The 23878-nt window shown below is 37.9% G+C and overlaps 3 protein-coding genes across 7 annotated transcripts in view; 2 read left to right on the top strand and 1 right to left on the bottom strand.

Annotated features, from left to right (window-relative positions):
* LOC102310680 (interleukin-18 receptor accessory protein) overlaps window positions 1–11634 on the top strand; it is a 15577-nt gene extending 3943 nt beyond the window's left edge. The window contains exons 5-12 of one of the 4 annotated variants that reach the window (XM_042226091.1): window positions 4904–4966; window positions 5114–5225; window positions 5312–5472; window positions 5872–6009; window positions 6228–6335; window positions 6414–6554; window positions 6630–6745; window positions 10658–11634. In XM_042226091.1, coding sequence (XP_042082025.1) covers window positions 4904–4966; window positions 5114–5225; window positions 5312–5472; window positions 5872–6009; window positions 6228–6335; window positions 6414–6554; window positions 6630–6745; window positions 10658–10882 — 1064 coding nt within the window. In that variant the 3' untranslated portion in view covers window positions 10883–11634. The other 3 variants (XM_005935243.3, XM_005935242.3, XM_042226092.1) reach the window with 3 other exon arrangements.
* An 803-nt stretch (window positions 11635–12437) lies between these two features.
* LOC102311514 (PEST proteolytic signal-containing nuclear protein) lies at window positions 12438–15318 on the bottom strand. 2 transcript variants are annotated; one of them, XM_005935246.3, is made up of 5 exons: window positions 15208–15318; window positions 14395–14621; window positions 13636–13710; window positions 13486–13541; window positions 12438–13399 (listed from the first exon to the last, which is right to left on the bottom strand). In XM_005935246.3, the coding sequence occupies exons 1-5, from the start codon at window positions 15251–15253 to the stop codon at window positions 13288–13290; spliced, it is 516 nt and encodes a 171-aa protein (XP_005935308.1). In that variant the 5' UTR covers window positions 15254–15318; the 3' UTR covers window positions 12438–13287. The 2 variants fall into 2 exon arrangements, with proteins under 2 accessions (XP_005935308.1, XP_005935307.1); XM_005935245.3 differs by having other exon boundaries at window positions 14395–14624; window positions 15208–15291.
* stk16 (serine/threonine kinase 16) lies at window positions 15282–23855 on the top strand. The gene is made up of 8 exons (XM_005935244.2): window positions 15282–15388; window positions 15759–15884; window positions 16840–17059; window positions 17143–17276; window positions 19625–19712; window positions 20295–20423; window positions 20542–20663; window positions 22085–23855. Exons 2-8 carry the CDS (start codon window positions 15799–15801, stop codon window positions 22221–22223), a joined length of 918 nt encoding a protein of 305 aa, XP_005935306.1. The 5' UTR covers window positions 15282–15388; window positions 15759–15798; the 3' UTR covers window positions 22224–23855.
* The last annotated feature ends 23 nt before the right edge of the window (window positions 23856–23878 follow it).

The following is a 23878-nucleotide window of genomic DNA, read 5'->3' as shown; positions in this document are numbered from 1 at the left end:
TTAATGAGTTTTTTGGGTTCATTGAGAACATGGTTGTTGTTCAATAATAAAATTATTCCTCAAAAATACAACTTGCCTAATAATTCTGCACTCCCTGTAAGTACCACCAATTTTGAGCAAACACAGTAGCATACAGTTAGGACCATAATTTTTGGGGATGATGACAAATTTGTGTCATTTTTCTTTGTGCTACCACAGTGGATTTTAAAATCAATCAAGATGAAACTGAAATACAGACCTTCAGCTTTAATTCAAGGGGCTTAATAATCAATATTTTTAGATTAGCTGTAAATTACAGCATTTTTTTTAAAATAAATAACCCCCTATTTAAAGAGGATCGAAACTAACTGGGCACCCAAACAGAATTTTAAATACAATGATGATTTTAAAAAATATGGAAGAAAATCCTTTGCAATCATTGTGTAGCCCACCTGTACTTACCGTGCCAGGTAAGCACCTTGGGTTCTTTAAACCAAACAACTTTAATCCAATAAGAGTATGTCAAATATTACTTAGTGTCTTGAGTGTTGTTAGATGAACTTTAAAATACTAGGATACCTATTTAAAACTATCAAATGCAGGTATTGTAAAAGTAACAAATTTAGTACACTTACAAATCGCTAATGTAACACTTAGTCATCAAATGCCCCAACCTTAGTAACTAAGGAAATAAAATGACTCGGACCAGTTTCAGAAACAATTGAGTTGAATTAAATTATCTTGAAAACTAAAACAGAGAATTGTGTAAAATGCCGGGTTACAATTACTTTAAAATGTCTCATTATGTTTGGTATGGTCATTTGGATAACTCAAATTCAACTTCAGTAACACAAAGGGGGGTCCACACTCTCTCTGTGCACACACTCAAGCCAGCATATGTTAAAATAAAATAACACCAACAGAAATGAAAACTTGTTGCAGGCCTGAAGTGATGCTTGGGAGCAGTGTGGCCCAAAACGTGATGGTCACTTCACTCAAAGACGAAAAAATACATAAAATATTGTACCCTATAATGCCGAACTTGCAGTCTTTATGCTCTTGGAAGAGCATGATGAGGAAAAGAACTCGCTGTTGGAAGATATCTGGCAGTAAAAGTCTCTGCACCTCTAGCTTCTAGTCTCTCAGTCAGTTCAAGGAATGAAGAGTGATCGGCAGACATCCAAAGATGGTGCGGGCTCCGTATTAGTATCACATGCACTCTAGGTTGTCTTGGCATCTCTTAACTAACTGATGAATATTCACAGTTTCTACATATTTAGCCACTCAGCTAATGAGCTGACACCCATGTGTGCTGTGATGCTAACTTAAAGCTAATGCAAACATGAGCAGCTGCACTGTGTTTTTTAGGAGAAATGTCTCCAGCTTCTCACAGGCAGTTTGACTTTTTTTTTTTGTAATTTTTATATTGTAAAGTCTAAGATTCATGCCACACTACAGTTATTGGCAAAATCAAGAAGAAGAAGAACAAAGACTGTTGATAGTCCAATTCATACATACACTTTCTGCACTTAGTCCAATCACTTCCACCCAAGATTACGTCCACTTAAAATTATGAGCTCTTCGCAACAAACAGGATGCTTGTAAATATGAATATAATAATATTTGGGTGCTGCTCGTTTGGGGTCTCTCTCTTCAGTTACTACAAAGCATGCTCTGTTGGGATTACAGATCAGCTGACTGACTTAAATAGTATCCCATCTCTGTTTTTGCACTATGCTTTCCATCATTATCCATTTGCACTGTAATGTGGAGTTTAATCAGTTTTGTATCATTTGGCTTAACCTGAGCAGAGTACAGAGAAAGAGTATAGCCCTGTACACTTCATCCTGCTACTTCTACGAGCAGTCACATGATCAGTAAACACTAATTACCTTTTCTACTCACAGCCATACATGCCCGTAACCATTTGCACCACCTTTTCTGACACATAATGCAGTATGCTTTGGCTCATGAAGTTTTCTGCCTGTCTAATTTGGCCTTCCTGTTCTTAAATGCAATCGGTGGATTGCGACTTTTTGTAATCTCTTTGTACGCACATTCATGAGGCAATTTCTTGAATGTAGATGTCAGTGATATGCCTACCTTCTTGACAAAGTTCTTAATTTAGCTGGATGTTGCGAAAGTTTTTTTTAATTTTTTGTTTGTTTGTCTTAACCAAGTTAAAACTTCTGCAATCAAGAACTTTAGTTGTCTTCAATGGTCTTTAGGATGTTTTGGTGTTGCTGAACTGGCCAGTGCATTCATTTTTATTTTTATTTTTTTACAATCTACCATACTGGTTTTTGGCACATGATTAAGACTCAACATGATGGCCTCCTTCATTTGCACCTCTTTGGACTGCACACTAAGAGTTCCAGTGAACAGCATCCAAATATGAGAAAAAACAGTATGGGAATATGTATAACAATGGCTGTAAATCCGAAACAGTTTGTGTAACACATTTGTCAAAGTCCTTAAATTACAGCTGAAACTGCACTTCAATAGCATTTTGGCTGTTTGATTTTAAAATCCACTGTAATAGTGAACAGCAGGCAAAAAAACAAGCAAAACTACAAAAAGTTGTGTGGTATTGACCTAACTGTAACTCTAGGGTTGTTAATCTTCACCTAACTGCTGGGCATTTAAAATTACATAGTCCAATTCATACATACACAGTTGCACAGACTTCTCGTCCTTTCTGCGCATCTCAGTGCAGCTACCAATCACAACATTCATTTTCGTCCATAATTCTTCCGCTTAAATTCATGAGCCTCAACACCAGCATCTTTAAGCTTTCATTTATTCACTAAAATATTTCTGCACTGAAACACTGATTGGCACAGCATCAATAGCTGCCAGATGTTTTATCTGGTTAATGCTCTATACATAGTCTAGCTATTAACATTCAGCAACTGCACTATTCCATTCCTGCTATTGCTATGTGATCCATAGCTATTAACAGGGGTGCACATAAGTGGTCCACAGGTGCGCATTCGCTGTCAAAATAAAAGACGCACACCAGATAAGAAGTTGCAACGCGCATTTGCGTACATAAGATTTTCTGGAGGAGGACAGACATTTGTTTAGAATTCTTAAAGATGTCGAAGAAGCTCCTTTAAGCAATTACTTTGGTGTTCCTCCACCTCCAAATAAATGTAAGAAGGAGTCCGAACCACAAAAGAAGCACGTATTCTCGGAAAAGTGGTTGCAGGAGGTGAGCTGGCTTCAAACAAAAGATGAACGCACAGAGATATGGTGCAGAATATCCCGTGAAAATCCCACTCTAGCAGACAAAAACAGTGGCTTTTATATGTATGCAAATGCGCGTTGCAACTTCTTATCTGGTGCACGTCTTTTATTTTGATGGCGAATGCGTGTTGTTTCCCAACAGTGTCTTGTCTTATCTTGTTGTACTCTTGCTATTGCACACTTGAGTGTCCACATTGATCTCTTATGGTGCACTTGCAAAACAGCAGACATCACACACAGAGCTTATCTTATCGCCCTGCTCAGTTTAATGTCACAGTTTCCATCCTTCCAGCTTCCCAGTTCAATTGCTAAACTGTGAAGTTAAACTCATAACCAGTTGCACCAATTGTTTTATTCACAACAGGTTTTTTTTTCTGAAAGCTCCAATACCATGCTTCATGTCAGCTGCAGCACCACTCTTAAAGGTTATTAAAAAGGGAATTTTAATATAATGCTTTATTATAATCCTTACATAATGTAACTCAGTGGAAGAAAACACATTGGTTACACAACTTGCATCTTTCTGTTTTGCTTTGTTTTGTTAGGTTATTTATTGCAGTCGTCTTGCAAAAGATTGTGCCACTAAAGGCTAGCAAACAAAAAAAATGCAAAAAGATATATTTTTAAATATATATATATATACATATATATATATATATATACACACACACACATGTATGTATGTATATAAGACAAAGTTATGTGCGTCCTCTTACTTGCTTTTAATAGATAGTTTGGCCAATTAGAAATCTGATACTACAGTCTAATAAGATAAAAAAGTAATACTAAAGTAGGCCAGCGCATACTACCGGATAAAAGAGCATGGCCATATCTTGCAAGATCTAATGTCTGTACGTACTCATTTACACATTTGCACGTCAAACAGATGTCCCAAATTTAAGAATCCATTTTAACACACTTTTGAAAAGTCAGATTCTATAAATTGCAATAATATTTTTTTTCTAGGCCAGGTCAGACAAATTTGTTCTTTCACCAGTATGTCATTAGTGTATTCATTTACACTGATGCAATGGCATTTCATCCATATTCCAATCCCATAATTTCAAGAAATATAAAATTACACAAGGGACACCTGAATGCCACTGTCCTATAAGAAAACCATTTACATCCCAAACTCAATTTGTACATTACACACTCTACCAAAAAATGTTATTTGGTTCATATGCTGCTCAGAAACTGAATACCACAGGGCCTAACCCACAGTAGGTGGTTAAGTGGTTAACTGTTTGTGTGGTTGTTGCTATCATTGCTTTCCTGTGTAAGAACAACTTAGAATGCATGCAAATACATATGGTGATAGTACATTTCATTTATCTGTAGATTTGTCTTATAAAAGAGCTCTGGGTATGCAGCTAGCTATAAGTTAGTGCTGTTACATTTAAAACATACTGTGCTCTGAGCCCCTCTGTAGCTTGCTGACAAGTGTTGTGATGCAAAAATCAGCCTGACAGAGCTGCCTGCATCTTGGCTTATTTCTGCTTGTTTCTTGCTGAATTTTAAGGTGTCGGTATGTCTTGATATACACAGATTGCAAGGAGTCATTTGAATTGTTGTAGTGGCTGTTTCAAAGTAGAGCTCAGATCTATATGTGTATGACTGTTTCTGTAGTAAATTAGGTACACATTTCTGACTTTATTTCCAATCGCCTTCACAGCACCGCCATCACGCAGTCCTCCCAGGATTCCTGTTGATAATGAGCCAAAGGAAGTGGAAATTGGTGATTAGTTACATCATTCTGAAAAACTTATTTTAAAGAAAAACATGTACAGGAAGTGAACACACAAAATCAAGCAGCCCATTAGTTGTTTGTGTCACTTCTAGTGACCTGCTTTTAATGGCTTTTTTTCTCCTCCACTCAATTTAGGCCAGCCTTACACATTCTTATGTAAGGCACTTTTTCCTTTTGAACTAAATTTTTCACCAAAGATAGAGTGGTACATGAATAATGATGGTAACATGACTCTACTAGACAGTAAGTAAGTCGCATCAGTCCCTTACTACTAATGTTATAAAATCCATTCATGTAGCATGCAAAGCTCTCAACATCATTTCTGTAATGCAGACAGAAGTCTTTGAAAAAGTACACGCAAGAGTACGAGGTCATACAGGTAGCTACGATAAATGAGGTGACACCACATCACTTGACATACACGTATACCTGCATCGCCAGTAATACATTTGGAAACATCAGCGCCACAATCAAGCTGAAAAGAAAAATTAAAGGTAATAATGTTCTTATTGTTACTTCATCTGTTCATGTTTTAGTCAGACTATATTTGTAATAACACTGTTATATCACTGTGCTTTAGTCACTGTTGTGGTCTGCTGCAATAGACAGTATTTTTGCAAAAAAAAACCAAAAAAACTAATCACCAAACAAGCAAAAAATGTGATGAAATCCAATCTAAAGCTAAAGAGAAAGCTATTTAACTCATATTCATCACAAACAAAATTCTTAAAGCACGCGAGGGTTGCTCTGTGTCTGCTTAATGTGTAGTTAAACTGTTTCAGTTTTGTCTTCCAGCTTCTACCCATCCAGCTTCCCATGTCGGTCACTCCTGCTTTGAAGACGTAATACAATCTAAAAGTTGTTCTTTTGTTGTTGCTTTTTTCTTCTTGCAGTGCAATGGCCATCACTGGTTGGGTATCTAGTTACAGCCTTCCTGCCGGTGGGTGGGCTGATAATCGTCGTGCGTGTAAAATGGCTGGAGATACAGCTCATCTACAGATGCTACTTTAAAAATGGAAAACACAATGGAGGTTAATGCAGATGCACATAGACTGGCACACCTGTCTCTCCTCTTTATAGGACATGGCATTACTTAAATCCATAGGCTAACTGAAACACTGTGTCAATGCTTTAAAATAGTCACTTTCTGCAGTAGTGGCAGTCAATATATTGTTTTGTCTCCACAAAGAAAGACTGTTATCATATTTTTTTTCTCACGCTGTCTTTCGCAACTTGACACCTCTACCAGATGAGAAAGAGTTTGATGTGTTTCTGTCGTATGTGTGGAGCCCTGCATCAGAAGAAGTGTTGGGAGGTGAGATCATTTCCTCCAGATCACCTCTTAATGATGAGGAAGGTAAGCCAAAGCAAGGATTCTTTTTTCACCCTATTACATTTTTAAAAAACATAAAGTAACAGTTTCTTTTGTTGACAGGAGAACTGTGTATCACCGACCTACTTAACGAGGAAGTTAAAGCTACCAAAAAGCCACTAGAGGTGCTGCTGCCCCAAGTGTTAGAGGACCAGTGGGGGTATCGCCTCTGTCTACTGGAGAGGGATGTGATTCCTGGAGGAGGTTAAAAGATCATATATCTGTGTCTGTGTGAGAGATGTTTCCCAAAAAGGTTCCTAATTTCTTTTTTCTCTACAGCATACACAAATGACGTGGTTCTTGCAATAAAGAAAAGCCAAATGCTTATCTGTGTCCTGTCAGATGACTACTTCACCAACAGTAATGCTGTGTTTGAACTGGAATCAGGAGTTCAGGTAGGATTACATACTCACAAAGCAGAACTTTTTCTTGTTTTGTATAGTTTCTGTAGTAATTAGAGATGGCACGATATCACTTTTTTTTCCAATACCGATTCCGATATCATAAATTTGGATATCTGCCAATACCGATATGAATCCGATAAAGCGCTTTTTGTAATCAATAAAACAGTTTTTAATAAATATCTTGCTGCATTTTGCAGAAGTTCATACTCAAGTTTTAAAAAAACAAGGGACTGAAGCTATTTTGTTATACCTGTATGCAAAAAATACACTCCACCCAAAACATTTTATAGTTCAGCAACACTGATCAATCTAATAAATTTAAACCTACACCATCCTCCCTATTCTGGTATTTTAAAGAGTACTTACCTACCTAACTAATAGGGTTGCCAACTCCCAGCAAAAATATTAGGGAACCACCCCCCGCTCTTAATCGATGTAATCAACTTTAATTTAATGCATGTGTAAAACAAATGCACAGAAATCAATTATTTTTCTACAATATTTAAAGAGATTCAACATCTTTCTTCAACAGAATTGCAGACTGCACAGATGGTACCTTCCCAAAGGAAAACGTACTATAGCTTACTAGGGTGTATATTACACTTATTAGTTACTATATACAATAATGGATTTCTATACATTTAATCAGATGACCACTTTTGTTGTAAGATTCAGATAATTATTTGTTCAAAGTTTTTAAATGACATAACAAAGAAAAATATTTCTTTGTGCCTCCCTTTCCCTGTTAATGCCCTACCTGGCCCCCTGGCAACACTTTGCTAGAGCCGCCCCTGCACAGTTACCAGCCGTCAGCTACTTAGAAAAGGATCCTGGTGTTATTTATCTCTCAGAAACAGTTCATAACTTCCCTTCAACTCATTCATGTCACCTAAAAGGTAAACCTGTTTCTCCATCACCTGTTCAGCTCTGATGATTCAGTAAGGACATCTCCTGGTTTCATCTTCATGTTTCCCTCTCACCACATATCCAAACGGATATCATGACCAGCAGCTTTTACAGCCGTGGCTCCAGCAAACCTCAGCTGATACTAGAAAGTGATATTAAATACATTCTAACAACAGCTTATCAAGCTGAAAGACGGGACTTGCTGCAGAAAAGCCGATCAGCTGATCATTGATCAGTTTCATGTTTGAAGTAATAACAGGAGAGGAAGGGGGAGTGAATGAGAGAAGTAGATACAACTGCACAGCAAAGACAGAATAACTCCAGCTTTGTGTCTATTTTTTAATTCTAGCTGAAGTACGGGACAAATCGCTTCCTTTTCACCTCAATATGGAACTCCGATGGCCAGTCCAGCTGTGGATCCATATATCAGTTGTTAATCTTAACATGGAAACACTATGCAAACATTCAGGGATGAACTTACACACTTGCTTTACTTCTCTGGGATAGTTTTCGCCAAGATGAAATGCCGCGGTTAGGAAGCATGTAGCGAGGCTCCAAATGCTCCAACAGACCACCGACAGGTCTGGCAGACAACAGCCGCTCTATCACGTGACACATACTGCTCCGATGCGCAGAGCTGGGTTACGCCAATCAGCGCGTTTTGTGAGGTGATTTTGTGATACTTCGGATTGGATTACATTTTTAATTTCTCTCCGATATCCGATCCAGTAATTTAAGTCAGTATCGGACCGATACCGATACGTAATATCGGATCGGTCCATCTCTAGTAGTAATCAGACCAGATGGACTGTTACATGTAAGACAGATTAAAATTCATTGATTACTGATCCCCCCGGGATAACCTGTGGCAAAAACGACTCTCACAATCACACTTCTAGGTCACAGTTTTAAATCTCTTCTGCAATCGCATACAAAAATTGGCCACCTTACTTGCTTCAACAGCTTTGTAGATATTTGAAGTTTACACAGCTACGTTCTCCCCTGAAAATATGTTAAAAGTTTATTTTGTGACCCAGAAAGAGTAATAAGAGTAATATTAAAAACTTAGTAGCGGCCGCTATTGTTGAAAACTGGAATTGGCTGATCCACGCTATGAATTCTGGGATATGGTGGGCCATAAAGGACACACCCGACCCATCCTTAAAATTCGTGGAAAAGGAGGACGCATTTGTCTGCATTCGGAGGAGTCTACGAATTTGGGCAGCCTTTGTCGCATCGCTGTGGCGTAATCGGCCTACAAATGCAGCCCATGAATTTGGACACCCCCCAACGGTACCTTTTCCCTCAGGGGTGATCAGCCCGTCCACGGAACCGTTGTTCAGCGATCACACGGACCATCCTGTTTGTGACATCATCTTATTGCGGAAGTTTTCCATTAAATAAAGCCTGCAGACAAGTGGTGAGCGGTAGCTAACATTCTTTAATCAAATCAAAGAACAGAAAACTAAGCTTGGTGGAGAGGATGCATGACCGTGGGGCAGACGGTCAGCAGAGTCCCTCTCTGAGCCTTGCATGGCTCTCAGTTAAATACCTTCTCTAGGAACAAAAGGCAGTACACAGCTGTTTCACACCTTAAGGTTCACACTCCCTTGCTACCTCCCAGAGTCCTCGAAGACACAAAAGACTCTTCCTGTGGAGTTGTCTGCTTCCCCCCAACTTCCTTACCAGACCCCCACCATCTGTCTAACTGCTTGAGTGTGAGACATGCTAAAATCCAGTGGCACTAAGGCATTATACAATAAAATAATGTGAATAATACATAAATAAAAGACATTCTTATACACATCATATCACGGTACCGCACTGGAGTTCACTGAGCTCCAGATTCCATTCAATTCAATTCAAAATTTATTTGTATAGCACATTTAAAAACAACTAACCCTTTGGTTAACTAACAGTTAATCAAAGTGCTTCACAATCAGTTAAGAACAAGAGAAAGCAATAGGAAACAAATATAGATAAATTAGAAACAAATACTGATAAATGAGAAGACAATGAATTAACATTAAAAACATAAAACAGGTACTCAAACTGAACTCGAATTAAAAGCCAAAGTAAAAAAGTGAGTTTTAAGACGCGACTTAAAAGACTGAAGACTCTGAAGTACAAATCTCCACTGGCAGATTATTCCAGAGTCTGGGTGCTGCTGCTACGAAGGCCCGATCTCCTCTATGCTTCAATCAAGGCCTCGGTTGTGCTAAGAGCATCTGGTTAGGTGATCTCAGCCCTCTTTTGGGGTCATACATGTTGAGGAGTTTGTTTAAATAACTGGGCGCCATATTATTTAAAACTTTAAAAGTAAGTAAAAGAATCTTAAAATCAATACGATACTTTACAGGAAGCCAATGTAAATTTGCTAAAACTGGAATGATGTGTTCATGCATTCTAACACCTGTTAAAAGAAGTGCAGCATCATTTTGGACTAACTGCAAGCGATGGAGAGATTAGTATTAAGGACCCAAATAGAGTGAATTGCAGTAGTCCAGTCTAGAGGTGATTAAGGCATGAATAAGTGTTTCTAGGTCTCTTGGAGGACGATGAAGCGGTCTCCATGCCTAGATGCTTGGTTTTATACACCTGTGGCCGTGGACTTCATTTTAACAAATGTTTTGATGGTAATTGAATACTTTTGGCAGTTAAATGTACCTTCTAAAGCTTTATTTTTTCCCTGGACACATTATGAAAACATGCAATTTTCCTTCCAAACTTCACACTTATGTTTAGCAAATAATGACTATGTAGAAGTTGCCAGTGGAAAACTTTCATTTTGCAAGAAGCACAACCCGAATACAATCCTGTAAGTTTCATTTAATCACTTCAGTGACTTAAATTGAAACCAATAGCTGTGTGAATCTTCTTTTACGATAAAGGTGCAATTTTTTTAAACAAGAAAATATTTATAATTTCTTAACAATTAGATTGTTATCATTTATTTATCATTATTGTTTTGTTTTGGGGTTTTTTACACATTTTTAGGCTTTGCTGCAAAACTCTGTCCTAAAACTCCTGCTTTTATGGACCACTAAAGCCTCGCCATCTCTTATCCAGCCTGATCCCCCCCTGCCCACACTTGTGCAAAGGGCCTTGGGAGTGCTACCCAGCCTGGATTGGAGGTCAGGGGAACCTTCCCACAGCAACTTCTGGAGATCTTTAAGGAAGACCATGCCCAAAAACAAAGTGAAGCTAGTTTCAGTGAGGTAGCATTAATGATTTTTTTTGGTGTTGGAAGAAACTATAGAATTTATAAGGTTACTCTTCTTTTCTTACTGTACATTATATTTATTTACTGTGTACTGTAAAGGTGAAAGTTCTCTTAATATAGTTTTCATTAAAATGTTGCAAGCACTTTCAACAAAAGCCATTCAACCACAATTAACCACAGAACGTCAACGGAAATCATCATAAAAAATAAAAAAACAGAAATCCTTATGATACCTGAAATATTTTCATGTGTATACTGTGCATAGTATTTTTTTTAACTTTGAAATACTGTTTAACACCTTGGTTTTGCTTTGTACTTATTTTTCTTATATAGAGCTCACAGTTTATCATTCATATTTATTTTCTGAGCGTCTGCAATAAAAACATAAATTCTTCCTGGCTTTAATAATGTATTTTGATTCTCAAGGTCAGAACAAAAACACACGTTAAGGAAATTTCCATGACACAGATGTAGATTCATAGCTATCATTTTAACATTTTGGGAGGGAAAAAAGGGTGAGTCACCTCCTATACTATAGGGCTGGGTATCGCCCCTATTTCTAGAATCAATTCGATTCTTTTTCATAATCTCACGATTCGATTCAGTCAATTTTGACTAAGTCAGAAATATTATAAGTCTGATCAATTGTCAGTACTGACACCTATAAGACTTTATCAGAGGTGTGAGCATCACAGCAGATGCCTTTGTGTCAAAGCAACTGAGGATAAAACACAGAAAAACATGAAGGAGATTTTCCTGGCCTGGCTTTAAAGCAGATAACCTTAAAAATATTCTGCAGTAGAACAAAAACCGGAAAAAAAAAACATGAATCAGCATACGATCATTACCTAATGCTGCTGAAGTGAAGCAGAGCAATGTTAGAGGTTTTATTAGAGACACAGCTAAGCGTTTTGCAATTTGGCATAATTTTAAAAAATTTACATTTCTTTGGTATTGAACATAAAAAAATGAGGCTTTCTTGTTGGAAGTCTCTTTTTTTTTTTTTTTTTTAAACCAGTCTACCGCTGTAAACGACAGTAGACTGGTGGGTAATAAGCAAACGAATAATGCAGAAAAAAAGAGATTTGAGATGAGAAGCTGTTCTTGAAATACACAGAGAGAGAAAGCTGTGTAGGAAGTGTGATTTTATTGTGGTAGAAGCCAAAAAAAGCAAAAGTAAGAGGAAATTCACAATGATGTTTATGTGAAGCGAAATGTGAAGCATAGTTTGGATCTTCTTTTGCTGCTGGTTCAGTCAATTTTGGATGGAGAGTGACACAATCTGCAGCATCAGGATCTGTGAGCTGTCGGCTTTCAGCCCCAACGGCGTGTACGTGCCATCGGGTGAGAAATGAATCGATGTCGCTTTATTCAAGGTGAAATTGATTTTAATTGGAAAACCGATTATCGAAACTCAGCCCTACTATACTATAGTCACCTCCTATACTGACTTTATTAGTGTCCGTGAGTATTTGTATGTACCTGGTTTCACATGTTACAAAGACTGACTTATAAATACACATTTTAAAAAAGGAAATATTTAATGGAAACAGATTTCAGCATAACGTTGATTGAATTTATTAGGGGACGTTAACAGAACACTCAACCCACAGAAATTCAAAGTTCATATTTCTCATTAAGATGGATTTCCCCCAGACTGTAAAGCACAATGTATATCAGTGAGGTGCAACTTAAAATGGGCCTGATTAACATATCAACAGCACTGTTACCCACACCCTGGTATCCACATCATGCCGCATTCAGTCTGGGTTTCACACAGAGGTCAACTACAGACATATTAGTTTTGGACATAGAAATGAAATCAGACATATTTCTACAGTAATTAGCCTGAATGGGTAAAAGAAAGCAAGCATAACATAAACACTGAGGTGGCACAGCCGGTGAAAACCAAGGATCTGGAACTGACAAACTCATGCCATGTCTAGTGTACTTCACACTCAAGACAGCATAGGTCTCACACTCTGATTTGTGGCATTTTAAAAATAAAACACTGTGGCACTCCTATTTACATTTTTACACAGAAATTAAGCAAGCAGCACACTTGCTCACCAGCTTTGGAGAGGAGCAAAGGAAAATGTGGGGCGTAAGGTGAGAGTTTTGTTTTTTTCATTAACCTGAAAAAGCAAATACAATTGTAGCCATCATACTGGGGAATTTCTTTTCATCACCAGTTCACACCTTTTACACAGAGGTCAACCAGTATTTCAAAGTGGAAACAAATTCAGTCACAATCAAAGCAGGCTTAAAGTATTCATCATCACAGACCCACAGAGAAGTTGGAAAAACTAGGACTCTAATGACTAATTATCTGAGCCTTCACTGATATTTAACATGGTTAACCTATACAAAATTAGCTAGTAGTGACAAAATTTGCTGTAGTTATTTACAAGTTTTCTGCTTGGGACTTGAGCTTCCTTTCCCAAAGCTTTTGATGATCGGAAAATCCCTGTTTGCCCTTGTTGAAGGAATTAGGTCCTGCAGATGTTGGCGTTTCCCTAAAAAGGTGACAGAAGTAAAGAAATTAAAGATTTCAAAGCTGACCACAGAAGCCAAGTGCAAAATTGTAAAGTACAGTCTGTACCTCCCAATGTTCTTCATCCTCATCTTTGCTTCTGGAGGCATCTCCTCAGGTTCACTCTACATGACAAAAGAAAGTTAATATCAGCCTCTGAACATCTACTGTTCAAGCATTTTTTGTGATCGTGACATGCCTGCATGCACAGACACTTACATCATCATCTTCGTTAAAAACAGACGCTAGGCCCAGCTTTTTTGCAGGAAGTGATGGCGCAGTCTCTTTGGGCTTCTAAAAACAGGTTGGGGGACATGACAATTAGGAAAACAAAATAAAACACCACAACTTAGCATCAAGCATCACACCTCCATGCTCAGAAATCACAATCCTTCCTTCAGCTTCTGAATTATAGCAGTGAATAAAGAAGTTTATGTAACAACACAGAAGGTCAACGTGAAACTGACCTCTGATATTTTGGATATTACCAACACCAACATGCATATGAACACATTCATAAAATGGAGAAAATAGGGATGAAATGTGTTTTGTGAGGCAACCGTCATAGTGATGGCTGATCATCCAAAACTAGTCATTTGATTCTTATGGTCTATTGACTGTTAATGACAATTTTGAAGAACTTCACTCAAGGTAATAAATTGCGATTGCAGTCACAGTGTCTTTTGGAAGCATAAACACAGCAACATGCAAATCTTGGATGAGGTACACTGGTGGCCAGATTCAAATGACATGTCTTTTTAAAACTTTTAAAAACTTCACTACTACTTTTTAAAAACTCTTTAGGACTTTTCTGAGCAGTGTGCCATGATCATTTACAATCCCATGCTCTAACTTTTATGCTATTCAGACACTGTGTACAACAATTTCATGGGTGTTACAACACCCATTATATTAATAGGGTACAGATTTTTAAATAACAGCGTTGCACAGTGTTAGTCTACAGTCTCACATACTCACCGGTGCTCCCAGTTTAATAGATATGGGGTTTGTTTTCTTCCCCAATTGACTGCTCATGCTGAAGCCTATTTTGGAGACTTTGGTTGGTGCTGGTGGGTCTGCTGAAGACTCGTCTTCATCTTCGTGGGTGAGATGCTGGGATGTGCGTTTGACTGCGGTCCCTTCTCCCCCCACAGTGCTACAAGAGACAGGCTTAGTTTTCACTCTGCCTCCCTCCTCCTGCGGCCCTGCTTGAGGCAAGACAACTCACCAAGGTGAACAACTGTTTCCTGGGCGTTATTAAATCCATCATCTTTACCTGTATGGCTAGCCATTAATGAAGCAACGAAACATAAGTACCACTCTACCATTTAATTTGGTGCTTTATCAATCCACGTGACGACTGTGTGCGTAGTAAGTCGCAACCTTATCAGAATTTGGTGTTTGAAGCACTCTACATGATGTATAAGACCAGGTAACCCCAAGCTAAGATGCCAGCGCTAACTAGCATTAGTTAGCTAATAGCACACCAGCTATTCCGGCGAGTTATGAAGCTAAAAACAAAACAGTGGACTGTAGTAAAGAGTGATGCCTTTGGCTTATCAACTGTTAATTAATAGTACATCTGACACGCACCTAAATAGGTTAACGTCAACACAATATTAACTGCTAACTTGTCATTAGCAAGCTTATCTACTTAGCATGAAGTTGTCTTAAGACACCTTCTGCTAACGTCTCTTCTTAGTTTTAATAAACAGGGGGCATATCAAGCTAACACTGACTACTTTATATTTTTCAACCATATTATACACTATAAAACAGCACACATATCACCTCTGTCGTCGGTGTTACCCCTCCTTTTACGCTCGTTATCCGCCATTTTTTTCTCCACTCAATTTCACCGCTAGTCGTCTTCTGGCGCTGTTAGCAGTACAACCCTCCCACTCTGATAATAGAAGAAGAGGAAAATGGACGTAGCAATATGACAGCGAGCTAACCTGGTAAACAGAAACTGGTAAGAATAAGGAACTTAACGAGTTTAATCGCATAGCGTGTTATTTATAGCTTGTAGGTATTTAGGTAAAGCTACAGGTCGACTTGAGTTAATATTAAAAGTTGACCCTAATGTGAAATATTACCTGTTGTAGCTTTGCTATCCTCAGCTATGCTACGTGTTAATGTAATGCTGTGTTGGCTAACATTTATGTTACAGTTCATTAGCGCTGTAAGACCCAGTGTGTTTTATATACACGGCTGATATCTTTTAGATTACTTCCAGTAACGGTTATTTTACATAGTTAACACAATTGATAGACTTTATGCATTTCTGTCACCCTTGGATAACTTTCTGTCTTTTGTTGTTTGTTTGTTTTTTAAATTCCCAGTCCCTTTAAAAGCTTGCCCTAAGACAATGTACCAGTCAAGATGGGACAGACAATGTGCGTATGCTCCCGTGCCTCCATCACCATTGATAACAAAAAGTATTATTTTGTCCAGAAGCTCGACGAAGGGTAAGAAAACATTTTCACACTGTATGACTTTAACTACGCAGAAGTATATCATAAGATTTTATATTTGTCACCAAATCCTAAATTAGAAAAAGAAACAAATGAATAATTAATCCTCTAAGAGTTATCCCGATGTAGCTCATTACTGTGACCTTCATTCATGAGTCTCATAGCTGCACTTGGTGACCGCATCTCAACTTACAGGGAACATGGGCACTGGTTGTTAGTTTGTAAACAGATCCTATACACTCTCTTCGTTATTTTATTTTATTAACAGGGAAGAATCAAGCTTATAACCTCAGATATGCTGGGAAATCATAAGGCAATGAAAGATGGATTAATGCATTGTTGATTATTAAAACTTTTTGGCTCTAGTTTCTTCTTTTACCTGTTCCCTTTTAGGATAACAGTGGTTATCTCCCTTTGTCTCACCTTAGCCATAGTCTTCCTCTGTCACACAAACCCTTTGTATATCCTCCTTCACTATATCCATGAATCTTCTCTGTGGCCTTCCTCTTTTCCTGCTGTCTGACACATATCTACTATCCCTCCTCTGTGCATGTCCAAACAATCTTTGTTTTCTACCTGTGTTTCCAAAGCCGTCCCTCTGATCTACTTATTTCTAATCCTGTCTAATCAGGTCACTCCCAGTGAAAATCTTAGCATCTTCAACTCTGCCCACTCTTTGTTTTTATTTTGTTTCTTTTTGGGGTTTTTTGGGGGGGGGGCAGTATCACAGGCTCCAAGCCATACATCATAGCAGGTTTCACTACCATCTTGCAAACCTTAACTTTGATTAATTTGCTATCCTTCTGTCATAAATCCCCCTGATCATTGTCTCAACAAACTCCAACCCACTACATGCACACTTTTCTTCACCTCCTTTGTTCAAACCAAAGCAAATATGTATGGCATGTCACTGTCAGTTTTGCATTGATAAACCTTTTTCTCTTTTTAGTGGGTTCAGTTTCGTTGATCTGGTTGAAGGGGTAAAGGATGGGCACTTCTATGCCCTGAAGAGAATCCTATGTCATGACCGTGAGGGTCGCCAGGAGGCTCAGACAGAGGTGGAGATGCACCAGATGTTTAACCATCCCAACGTCTTGAGCCTGGTTGCACATTCCTTTGTTGATCATGGAGGCAAGACTGAAGCCTGGCTACTTCTGCCATATATGAGAGTAAGTTTTTGCAGCAGTTATCATTAGCATAATCTTGAGAGAAATGATCTTGGTCTGATATGCTTGCGTGCTTATGCAAACAGAAAGGCAGTCTGTGGTCTGTTCTGGAGAAGCTGAGAGACAAGGGGAGCTCAATGCCTGAAAAACAAATTTTGCAAATCTTTCGTGGTATCTGCTCTGGACTGAAGGCCATTCACGACAAAGGCTATGCACACAGGTAATCCCTAACCAACTGAGATGTTGAATAAGAAATTATATGAAAAAAAAGAATAAACATCATTGTGCTGTTATTAGGGCTGCTCAATTAATCGAATTTTAATCACGATTACGATCTGGGCTTTCAACGATCATTAAAAATGACTGAGCCGATTATTAGCCCCTCCCTCATTTATCCGCGACACCTTAAAGGCCGGTCCGTGAAAATATTGTCGGGCATAAACCGGTCCGTGGCGCAAAAAAGGTTGGAGACCGCTGATTAAGAGGACCCGAAGGAAGCTCGGAAAGCTAAGCAGAAGTTATTTGGAGAGTGACTGCCGTTGGTTGAAAAGAGAGTTTAAAAAAAAAAAAACGTCAGTGGTGTTGCACACTATTTTATATTATTTTTTAAAGTCATTGTTAACCCTTTAAAGCCGGTCAGAGCAGCACGCTCCGTTTTGCGTAACTATTTTAAAATCCCTGTAGAACCTGAACCATGTAAGCTAGCGCAATAATTTGTTTTGCATATGAAACCGGAGGAGTTGTACTAACATCTTATGCCATCAGCTTGTCCTCGGTCACGGTTTCGTTCCACATATAGCTTTGCAAAAATTGCATAAAAAGCGCTTGCAGGAACAAAAACATAATATTCCAGAAACACGCTTTGCCGTTCCTATCAGCTGTTCGTAACACTTCCCACAGTGAAATGATGCACATGCTGTTTTCTTTGCAAATTTGCATCATAGGATTGTTTTTTGTTTTTCCTGCAGTATATAAAAATTGCTGTATCTCCAAAATAAAACTATGAAGACACTCAAAATAAATTTCCTGTTGTTGTAAACTATTTTTTGCAACTTTTTTGTATTTAAAGTTTTGAGGGATAAACCTCTTAAATTTCTCCAAGTAGAAATATATGTAAACAAAACAAAAGCGATTTTCAATTTTTTTTGTAGTTTATTGCACTTTTTTGCAATTTATGTAATTACTATGGACTTAATGCATACATATTATTAAAATATGGGCTATAACAGTTGTATTGATGTATAGCAACTTGAAATGCTCCCACAAATGGCACTACAACATGTAAAAAAAATAATATAAGCTCTGGTGGACTTTGTTCTATGGTAGGTCTTAAAGGGTTAAATAAATATCGTCAAATAATCGTGATCTCAATTTCAGTGAAAATAATCGTGATTATCATTTTTGCCATAATCGAGCAGCCCTAGCTGTTATGCATTATTTGATTAAAACTTTAATCTTACTTCCGATCTGTTTATTTTTGACTTGGGGTATGCAGTTTTTCAGCAGCAGTGCATGGTGGTGCAGAAATGACAAGCGAGTGCACTACATGCATATCATGTTTCACACATTTCAAAAGAAATACTAGATTATTTTGCCATATTCAGATTCATTACTCCCATAAAGGGGGAAAATCCATAATTTTTATCTTTTAGAAAGCTCCACAATACTTATGCATTTAGAAACAAAAACATTATTTCACCACTTAAATAAGTTGAACCAGTTGTGTGTCTTGCAGCTCATTGCCATATTGTCTTTATTGATGGTCAGCTGCAAATAGCTTGACCACATTCTAACAAACATATGGGACAAACACAGTGTTTGTGTGGGTCAAAGTGGGACACGTTTACAATGCTGGGAGGTGGTCAAATGCAATATATTTGAACGTAACCTTTTAAACTTTCTTGCCAACTTACTAAATAGTTGTCAGTAGCATCTGTATATCTCATATCTGACAATTTTAGTAATTTTTAACAAGTTATGGCACATGCACTTCACAGAATAATTGTTCTTGTGCAAAATAACTTTAGAAAAACAAATTTCTCACTATATACTACCTTTTCATTTTCTGTGTTGTAGTTTCTATCATTTTCACAAAAATTTGCAAAGCTTCTTACTTTTTGGTAATTTGGAACTTTAGCCTGACTAATGTTATACCCAATGTGACTATGCTAAAAATACTTCCCTTCATACACATTGACTAAAAGCCAGGCTTTAGAAAAGTGCATGTATTGAAGAACCAGTCAAAATGTAGCACATTGTCTCAAGATTATTTGTCTAAATAGTTGTACTTCTTTTGAAAAACAAACTAAAGGTAGTTTGGTTATCATCAAAATGGCAATTTCAGCTCGAGTGACCAGATGTTCCTCTTTATGTGGGACTGCACAGCATTTTTACTTCTTGTCCAACGTCCCACAGCTTACCCGAGTGACTGGTTGTTGCCAGATGGTCAGCAACAGGCCTCCAGGCATGAGTGACTGATGCAACAGTCAACCTGCTTTTGTGTTTTTTGTTTTTAACCCAACAGAGTTGTCTACATCTAAATGCCTGCTGTGTGCTATAATTTGACAGAGACATAAAGCCCACGAATGTGCTTCTTGATGAGGATGACAGGCCAGTTCTGATGGACCTTGGCTCAATGAACCGTGCCAGGATTGAGGTAAAATCCAGGGTCTAAGAAGGATTTTTAAGATTTGTGACTTTATGGGGGTTTTTTGTGGAAAAAAAGACTTAGTTAGTTTAACTGAAGCCTGAGGTGAAACTGGTCACCACAGCATTTTTGTGCTCTGAATGTGTAAGAACAAAGTGCCGTCCTCACTACTTTTTTTGTGTTTGTTTATACTGAAAAGTAATTTTCAGGCTTTTATTTAATTGAATTCAATTCAATTTTATTGAATTTAAATGTTGCTGAGCTCCACCACTAGATGGCAGAGTAGTGAAGCTCATATTTAGGTTATACAGCTAAATGTCTGGGTTTTGTCTTTAGTTTCTCAGGACACAGCTGTTTTCTTTCTAGATTTTCTTTTCTTTTTTTTTCTTTTTTTTTAAACATAATTGACTGTGTAATGAGCAATGTCACATGTGACTTTTAACATTTCCATAGCTTTTATTGTTAGATTTGCTTTTTGTATGTCTCTGAAACTACTTTGTGGTTCTTTAACACATCCATCCAACGTCTTACCACTAGAGCCCCTAAACTACTTAACCCACGAAGGATTTAATAAAAATGACTTCATTGCAGGTAAAAGGATCCAGAGAAGCCATGACCATACAGGACTGGGCCGCCCAGCGGTGCACCATTTCGTACAGGGCTCCTGAACTCTTCAATGTTGAGAGCCACTGCATTATAGATGAGCGCACTGATATCTGGGTAAAGCTGTGTAGACCTTTTTCCTCTTGGCTTGTCCGTGTTGCGTATGTTTGTTCTCAGTAAATGTCACTCACAGATGAAACCTCTTTCTTGTGCTTTGCTGTCCCCACCGTTCCAGTCACTTGGCTGTGTGCTTTACTGTATGATGATGTTGGAAGGGCCGTACGATCTGATATTTCAGAAGGGAGACAGTGTTGCTCTGGCTGTCCAGAATCCAGTATCCATCCCTCCCTCTTGCAGGTCAGTCTTCAGGCTGTAGCTTGAAAGTTTCCTATTTATTTAAATGTTTGTGTTACTGCTTTGCAGAGTAGTAGGAAAAAACGGTTGTTTTGAATTGAGAAGCCCTGGAGAATAAAAGCATGTTCCAGTTCTAATGGCGTGCAACTGATTTTAGGACCGATAGTAACAGGAATAGGTACCTTACCAAGATTTTTGTATGCTTGAATTTTCTTTGGTACTGTTCAGTTAAGCTAACACAACACTGACCTCTCAAATGTAGTACAAAAAAACTAAGTTTAGTTTCTCTTTCATTTAAAAAAAAAAAAAAAAAAAAAAAAAAAAAGCTATGTGGCTGTGAGCCTGGCTACACCCTGGAAACCTTTTCACTGTTAATAAAAATTGTGCATGCTTAACACCGCACATGCTTTACAGTGCGGTGTAGAAGTCTTAAGCTACCCCTCCTTTCATCGTATTTTCATAGGAAGGAAAAGGCATTGCAGTTCTTTGAAGTTCTTTCAAAAGTTTGAAAGTCAAGATTTGGTATCACCACCTTTTATTCTTCAACACAGCTTGAACTCTCTTAGACAAGCTTTCTGTCATTTTTTTAAAAAGTAGTCTTCAGGAATGGTTTTTCAGCAATGTTGAGGTTTGAGCTTTAGGATCATTTACATGCTGAAAAATGAAGCAGTTGCCAACCAGATGCTTTCCTCATGGCACTGTATGATGTATCTAACCTCACTTTTCTGTGTTGATAATTTCACAAATGTTGTTCTCCAACACCACTGGTTGAAATGCAGCCCCGAATCATGATAGAGCCTCCACCATGCGTCATAGATTGGTGTGGACACTCTATTGTACCTCTCACCTGTACTTCTCCAAACACACTGACTAAGATTTGAACCACAGTTATCAAATCTGGATTAATCACCCAATAAGACCTGTTCCTACTGATTTTCAGTCCAGTTCTTGTGTAATTTGGTCAGCCTGAACCTTTTCTCCATGTTTATTCCCTCCTTTAACAATGGCTTCTTGACAGCCATCCTTCCCCAAAGACCGTTTCTGATTAGGCTTCAGTGAACACTTTTTTTTTTTTTTTGAAGTTTGAACTAAAGTTGTGACATGCTGCTCTTAACAAAGTGCCTAAAATAACCATTTAGAATGGGTTCTGTGCCGAGTTGTCTGTTATCTATAGACACTAGTTCATCCTTTGAGTTAGGCGCCTTTTTCTGCTTGAATCATTCATATGTCAGTGTGAAGTTGCTTAACAAACAAAAAAGATTCTTCTGAAAATGCTCGGTACAAGGACTGGACTGAAAATGAGTGAAAAAAGCTTACAAGAAATTCTGAGTCCTTGGAACCAAAATCTAAAGAAGCGAGGGGGTAACTCAAGACCTTTGACAGCACTCTATCAAACCTTAAGTTGGTATTTGTCTTGTACCCAGATACTCAGAGGGTCTGCAGATGCTGCTGAGCTCCATAATGGTGTCAAATCCTCAGGAGAGACCGAACATCAACTGGGTTCTTGATCAAGTACAGGACCTGCAGAGTCGCAGCCCAAACACCCAAACCAACATGGTCTGATCCTGCACAGTGAACCAAATGTGTGGTCATGTAGACCTTTGAAAGGAACATCTTAGTTCCAGGTTAAAATTCTTTGATTTATTTATTGACTCTAATATACCAATTTTCACTCATCTTGGGGAGCTTGGCATGAGTTTAGTTTGAATGTTCCAGTTCAGTTTGGGTATCACAAAACATTTGTATAGTCCTCCTAAAGCTCTGAAGAATCAGAGAAGCCTTACATGTAATTACACCCAGAAGCCAATTATGGCTGAGGTTATGTGCATCTGATAATGAAGTGGGTCTGTTTTGTAATCTCAACGTTCTTCCAAGAGTAGAATAAAGAGGACACCACTCTGTCAATTCAGTTTGAGGCTGGAACTAGCAGGGTGGAATTTTAGTTTGGGACTATGATGAGGGCAACAGGCTGGCTTTATTACTCTATATGAAGGTTAAAATCGGTGTACATTAACTTAAAATTCAGTTATGAAGAAAAGCTGCCTAGCTACTGGCTGTGGCCTTATAAAATAAGCATATTTCTATAATAATACTTTAAGATATTCAACTTTGTGTTTTCTCAGTTATAGTGTGGTTGTTTTTTCTTTTCTTAATGACAATGGTGTAAAGATAAAAGATAAACATAAAAGCTTTGCCAAAATTTCCTGTGAGTGAAAGCTGCCCCAGATGACATTCCCTAGCAAGAAGGAATATGTTCCACTTTCTTTCTTTCTTTTCCCCCCTTTAATTCCTTATTATTCCTTATTATGTGTAACACTTAGTTACACGTGTGTACCGTAATCGTCAGCTTTCTCGTTTTAGCAGAGATCGAGAAAAGAGGCAGGAGTCTCCTCGTCTGCATTTCTCCACATATTCAATTACTTGCACACACACAAAAAAAAATAAAATGATTGGAGATGTCAGGTTCTAATGTTACAACGGTAAATTCAAATTTTAATGACACTGAGGAATCACTTCATGGCATGCTTGTCATCAAAATTGCAATTTTATGTGACCTTATAGGGTTGGTTTTTGTTTTGTTTTTATTAAACTTCACTTTTCACTGTATTGTGTTTTAACAGTTAAATATTTTCCATTCCAGCTATGTTTGTGTTGAATCCTGCGTTTTCACTCATGAGTGATTAGTTTGTCACTTTTGTTTTCTCAGGGTACGCAAACATCTCAAAGGGTCTGATGGTGTTTCTCATTAGACCCTAATGATACTTTTTAAATGGTTACTAGACACAGTAAGTTTTTAGGCGTTTTAAATTTCATTTGTGGCTGTCCTGCAGTGATGAAGTACATTATAATAAAACTAAGAAGTCCAGTTAATTGTTGGTATGTACTGGAACAGTAATTAACACAGCATTTAACTGTATCACCACCACCTCCTAAGCCTGTATATGTAAACTGACTATGAACTTCTGTGTGGCTGTTAATGGTGCACAAACTGGCTTGATGCCTGCAGTAAGAAATCTCTCCTGTATTACAGACACAGTGGTGAAGATCACAGATGAGTGTGTTATTTGATTTTGTAAAATCCTTTTGAAGTTGTGTTTATTCACTGTCAAAAGGATAAATGTGGTAAATATGTAGCACTATGTACACAGTTTTTAATATACTTGTGAAATAAAATGGCATCGTGGCATTTTAAAAGTAGTCTGTCAAATAAATTATGT

Source organism: Haplochromis burtoni, unplaced genomic scaffold, assembly GCF_018398535.1.
Source record: "Haplochromis burtoni strain Fernald_Lab_line unplaced genomic scaffold, NCSU_Asbu1 Contig_195, whole genome shotgun sequence".
Classification (NCBI taxonomy): Eukaryota; Metazoa; Chordata; class Actinopteri; order Cichliformes; family Cichlidae; genus Haplochromis; species Haplochromis burtoni.
The sequence above is the reverse complement of the archived record's forward strand: the minus strand, read 5'-3'. Positions and strand labels throughout refer to the sequence as shown.